General features: G+C 40.2%; 2 protein-coding genes across 2 annotated transcripts; both read left to right on the forward strand.

The window, feature by feature from the left end:
• Nucleotides 1-704: 704 nt before the first annotated feature.
• LOC107647450 (uncharacterized) lies at nucleotides 705-1,730 on the forward strand. The gene is made up of 3 exons (XM_016351524.1): nucleotides 705-879; nucleotides 934-1,191; nucleotides 1,399-1,730. Exons 1-3 carry the CDS (start codon nucleotides 705-707, stop codon nucleotides 1,728-1,730), a joined length of 765 nt encoding a protein of 254 aa, XP_016207010.1.
• Nucleotides 1,731-3,233: 1,503 nt separating this feature from the next.
• Nucleotides 3,234-5,133, forward strand: LOC107647451 (glycosyltransferase family 92 protein RCOM_0530710-like). Its single transcript, XM_016351525.3, has 3 exons — nucleotides 3,234-3,369; nucleotides 3,457-4,500; nucleotides 4,604-5,133. Exons 1-3 carry the CDS (start codon nucleotides 3,234-3,236, stop codon nucleotides 5,131-5,133), a joined length of 1,710 nt encoding a protein of 569 aa, XP_016207011.1.
• Nucleotides 5,134-5,643: the final 510 nt, after the last annotated feature.

The following is a 5,643-nucleotide window of genomic DNA, read 5'->3' on the forward strand; positions in this document are numbered from 1 at the left end:
AGAAGAAGAGAGCTCTGCGCCTATCAGCCGGAAATCGTCGAGGCGGAGATTGACTGACGGAGAAGTCGCCCGGTTGACTGATGGGTGTGCGCCGGTTAGGGACGGCATCGCAGGAGAGATGGAGGTTGCAGGAGGCGACAAAGGGACAACGGCAGGGGCTTATGGGTTGGGAAAATACATTGTCAGGGAGGAGGGGGCTGTGACGAATCATGAGAAGGCTCAACCGGTCGAGGGGGGAACCGGCATAGTGATGATGACTATCATGAAACAGTTGCTGGTGATGATGTAAGCACAGGGAAGCCAGGATTGGGAATTAATTTGGCTAGTGACAGGAATAGGCCCGTTCAGAATGTGGAGGAGGGGTATGGTGATAGAGGTAATCATAAAGGCGAACAAACACACCTTAATGATGATGAGATCAGCAGTCATGAGTATGCAAGTTTGGGTGAACAAATGCTGGAAAACCACAAGACATGGGAGCTAGCAAAAGAGTCTGGAGCAATGCTACTTGATGAAGAGGAAGACATTATGGCTATCCTCCAAGAACAGAATGAAGAGATTGCTCGTAAGAGAAGAGTGACAAAACAGAAGGCTAAAGCAAGATGAAGCAGGCCGAAGAATCTCAAAAAGGTGTGTAATTATATTTCAAAATGATTATCAGTTCATGAAATATTAGGGGGTTAAGGGGTGACGGGAAGTTGAGAATGGTAAAAGAAATCAAGAGAAAACATAGGTTGGATATGTTAGGTTTGGTAGAGACTAAAAGACAGCTAGTGACAAGGTTTGATGTATCGAAAATTTGGGGGAGTGGAAGCGCGGGATGGGAATATGTGGAGTCTGATGGTGTCTCTGGTGGTTTGTTATTAATATGGGATGATGGTTTCTTTAAAATGCGAAATTGCTATAAAGGTGAGCGATGACTGTGTGTTGAAGGGGTACTGTCAGAGATGTCTGTTAACTGTGCGTTTTTCTTGGTTTATGGGGCTCACACTAGAGATGAGAAACGTGTTGTGTGGGAGGAGCTGAGTTACATGGCTGGCTTATGTCCAAGCGCCTGTTGTTTTCTAGGGGACTTTAATGAGATTGGCCAAGTGGAAGAAAGGCGAGGTCTAGATAGCTTACCTCTGTCGGCACAGGACTATAAGGTTTGGGTACATGACATGGGTTTGGTGGACCTGCCAATTTCAGACCGTAAGTTTACATGGTTCAGAGGATAGTCATGTAGCCGTATTGACAGAGCTTTGGTTAGCTTGGAATGTCTTGAGGCATTCCCGGAGACTCGTTTGAGAGGTGGGTCACGGGGGTTGTCAGATCACTATCCTATCATAGTGGAAGAGAAGAGACTAAGAGTTGGACCGAGGCCTTTTCGAAGTCTGGATTCGTGGTTTACTCATGAAGGGTTTCTAAGGATGGTCAAGGAGGAATGGAGAGGGATGGGAGAGATACAATTCACCGATAAACTGAAGGCGTTGACGGTTCCTTTGGGGAGATGGCACAGAGACAACTTTGGTGATATGGACAAGAAAATTTTGAAGTTTGAGGAAGAGATTCAGAAGATTGATGACATGGTTGGCAATGGGAACTATGATGAGACAGTGGAAGCAAGAAGGAAGGCGTTAGTTAAGTGCTGTGAGAAATGGTATGTGAGGAAAGAATTACATTGGAAGCAGATGTCAAGGTCGAGGCTTGCAAAGGACATGGATAAAAATACGAGATACTTTCATAACTGAGCTTCGGCGAGACGGCGGAATAACATGATTGATACACTAGCTATTAATAGAAGATTGATAAGGAATCAAGCTAGGATTAAAATTGCCATCAGGAAATTTTACAAAGAATTATATCATCAAGAGAGGTCCCCTGAGATGGGTTTCAGAGATGGTCTGGTGGAAAGGATCAGCGAGGAGGATTCTCTTGCACTAGAGGTGCTACCATCACCTGAGGAGATTAAAGAGGCAGTGTGGGATTGTGAATCGTCCAAGGCCCCAGGATGTGACGGGTACAACATGAACTTCATAAAGAAGTGTTGGAATGATATAGGATCGGACTTCACGGCAGCGGTGTTGGGTTTCTTCCAATCTTCAAGGTTGCCACCTGATGCTAATGTCACATGGGTGGCGTTGGCCCCCAAGTTTCCTGGTGCTAAGGAAATAAAAGATCTGCGGCCAATTAGCATGGTGGGGTGTGTATATAAGGTAATCTCGAAGATGCTGGTTAGGAGAATGAGAGGGGTTATGCCAGGACTAATGGGCGAGACACAGAGTGCTTTTGTAAAGGGTCGGAAGATTCATGACGGGGCTCTTATCGCATGTGAAACGGTTTCCAGAGTTGGACTGAGAGCTCAAGTACAAAACAGGAGTGCAAGAGATGGATGGTGTGTTTATGCGCGATCATCTGGAACTTATGATTGGAACGGAACCGAAGGATTTTTCAGAACAAAGGAAAAGGAGTTGAGGAGATTATCAACATGTCTGCATTGAGCTATAAGGAGTGGTTAGGGGTTGACCCTTTCTGTTGTTGATGGCAATGCCGGAGATGACAAAAGGGTATCTACAGCTTCGTTTGTTTGGTCTATTTAATTTAGTTTTTAGTTATTAGTTTTTCTATGCTGCTGGTCCCTATGCTCCACCTGTTGTGTCGAGCTTTCATTCAAAAAAAAAAAAGAAAACCTATTGACTCTGATTTGTTTGAAATAATATCAAAACAACAAATAATTTAGTAAATTTAATTTAGCAACAAATGAATATGCATGATCTGATTTTTTTTTTTTTTTACCAAAAATAGGAGACTCTAACCCGCAACTTTTTAATTGAGTATGAGGAGACTATATCATTTAAGCTATAACTCATTGGCATATGCATAATCTGATTAGTGTCCATGATTATACATATAAATACTAAAGTAGGAGAACTTAGCCGTAGCCACCAATAATAACAATCTAATGATTGCATTAGTGAATGCTACAATGTACATGGTGAAAAAAAAAAAAAAAGGAAGAAAGAATGGTTTTCAGTTTTATATATAGTTTAATTTCTCTCACACACTCCATTGTCCCTAATACTCACCAAATTTTCCATCCATTGAATCCCCACATTTCCCTCTTGTCTCTTTACCTCCTTTTACCCTCTTCCTAGAAGGGCAAAACTCAGAAAAAAGAAAGAGAATCACATCAAATGTATGTAAATTATTAACATGATGAAGCAGCCTAAAAATCACTACTCTCCTCCACTTTGATGAAAGGTCGTAAGAAATATAATAGTGGTGGCATTTCATGGAGCACGTTCTTCTGGTGCACCCTCATTGTTGTTATCTTTTCCGTCCTCTTCACCACCTTCACTTTCTCCTCCATTCGTCGCTTCTATTTCCCAGGTCCATTTCTTTCTTTCATTTCAACCTTATTTTCTCTCATTATTTTTCCTTTTATTTATTTATTTATTTATTTGCCACAATGAGCAGAATCATTTTCCCATAAAACAAGCTCAATATGGAGAAATTCAATCATGCAAGCAAAACACGAGAACTCTCCCACATTACGAGATATAGTTATGCTTCCAGATCAAGTTTTAATTTTCCTAAATTACCCTTCATCATTGTTTCATCACTTTCATTCCCAACACGAAATCCAATGCGTTTATTTTCTTGTTAACTCATCCAAGACTCGATTTACCCACACTCCAATCGAAGTCAATGTGATTCAACCCTATGAACAAATCATAAGGTGCCCAATGCATCCACATGGCTACACAATATCGGTGGCAACAAAATCAAAGGATCCAATTCCGACTAAAGATTTGTTCATCCATAACTGGGAAACGCTAGTGTATGAAGCCCTCTATGATCGTGACTACACCACCATCGTCTTTGTGAAAGGCCTCAATCTTCGTCCCGAGCGACTCGCTGAAGCATCCAAATTCCAATGCGTGTTTGGTTATGATTTCAAGAATCCCAAATTCATACTATCATCAGAGGCTGTATCTGTTGCTCAAGAGATTGTTCGATGTAGAACACCCATGAGCATTTTGAGTGGACAAGCCCAAGCCCAAGCCCAAGCCCATGCTATCAAAGTTTCAATTAAAATTAACGGTGGGGAAATCTTCCCCTCCATAGCGAAGCCATCCCTTGAACCATATCAAAATTTTCCAAAACAAAAAGCTCATAAGATATGCCTATGCACTATGTTGCGCAACCAAGCGCGATTCTTGAAAGAGTGGGTGATGTACCATGGTAAAGTTGGGATTCAACGTTGGTTCATATATGATAACAATAGTGATGATGATATAGAGAAAGTGATTGGGATTCTACAGAGCATTGGATACAACATCACAAGACACTTGTGGCCTTGGGTGAAGACGCAAGAAGCTGGTTTTGCACATTGTGCATTGCGAGCTCGGTCATCGTGTGAGTGGGTTGGGTTCATCGATGTGGATGAGTTTTTCAATATAAGGGGAGGAGGAACCTTGAACAAAGTGATTAAGCTCTATTCCAAGGTTAAGAATTTAGGTCAGTTCTCGAGCTTTATTGTTCTATAGTCTTCATTAATCCCAATATATAATATTATACATTTAGTTGGACATGCACTTCTAACTAATAACATTGTTTTCAGGTGAGATAAGAACACGATGCTACAGCTTTGGGCCTTCAGGGTTGAAAAAAGTCCCACGTGAAGGGGTAACGGTCGGGTACACGTGTCGATTATTGGGAAGTGAAAGGCATAAGAGCATAATAAGGCCCGATGCCTTGAACCAAAGCCTAATCAATGTGGTGCACCATTTCCATCTAAGAACACCATTTGTGGCCATTGAACTTGAGAAGGGTGTGATGGCAATTAACCATTATAAGTATCAAGTTTGGGAAGTGTTCAAGGAGAAGTTCTATAGAAGGGTTTCAGCATTTGTGGCAGATTGGCAAGAAGAGAATAATGTGGGGTCAAAGGATAGGGCTCCTGGTGTAGGGACTAAAGCGGTTGAACCAAAAGACTGGTCTAACCGGTTTTGTGAGGTTAAGGATATGAGGCTAAGGAATTGGGTGTTAAGAAATTTTAGGGATCGGCGAACCCATCTTTTACCTTGGGAACCTGAATTTGAACGCCATTTTAAAAGAAGGCGAAGGAGAAACAACATAGACCGTTTATGATGTCATCACTTTCTAAATGTAGGAGAGTAACACTTCGAATTTTGTTTTGGCTCTATCCTTATCATGGAATCATGTAATGATGATGGAAAATGGTGTATAAAAGAAGAGAAATGTTTCCTAAAAAAAAATAACAAAAGATAGCCAAAACATCTCTTATTTAATATTTATTAATTATTATAATAATTAATAAATATTAAATAAAATAAATTTTTATTATTTTTTGTAGCATTACCGTACCGATTAAAAAAGTACCTAGTTTACGTTTTGTATAAAGATAACAACATAGTTTTAGAAAGTTTTTGCCTAATTGTATAGTTGTATTGTATATTTAATAAATATTGTCATGTTGAAATCTAATAAAAATTGTGGTGGGGGGCAAGTTAAATAATTCTTTAACATTTATAACAAAGGAATATACTAGTTCCTCTTTACAAAATTCAAACATGTCTATATTACAAACATAAAAATTAAAAAAAAAATATAGAATTCTTTGAATACAAAGTGCCTTAT

This window comes from Arachis ipaensis, chromosome B6 (assembly GCF_059453495.1).
Source record: "Arachis ipaensis isolate K30076 ecotype BB chromosome B6, ASM5945349v1, whole genome shotgun sequence".
NCBI lineage: Eukaryota > Viridiplantae > Streptophyta > Magnoliopsida > Fabales > Fabaceae > Arachis > Arachis ipaensis.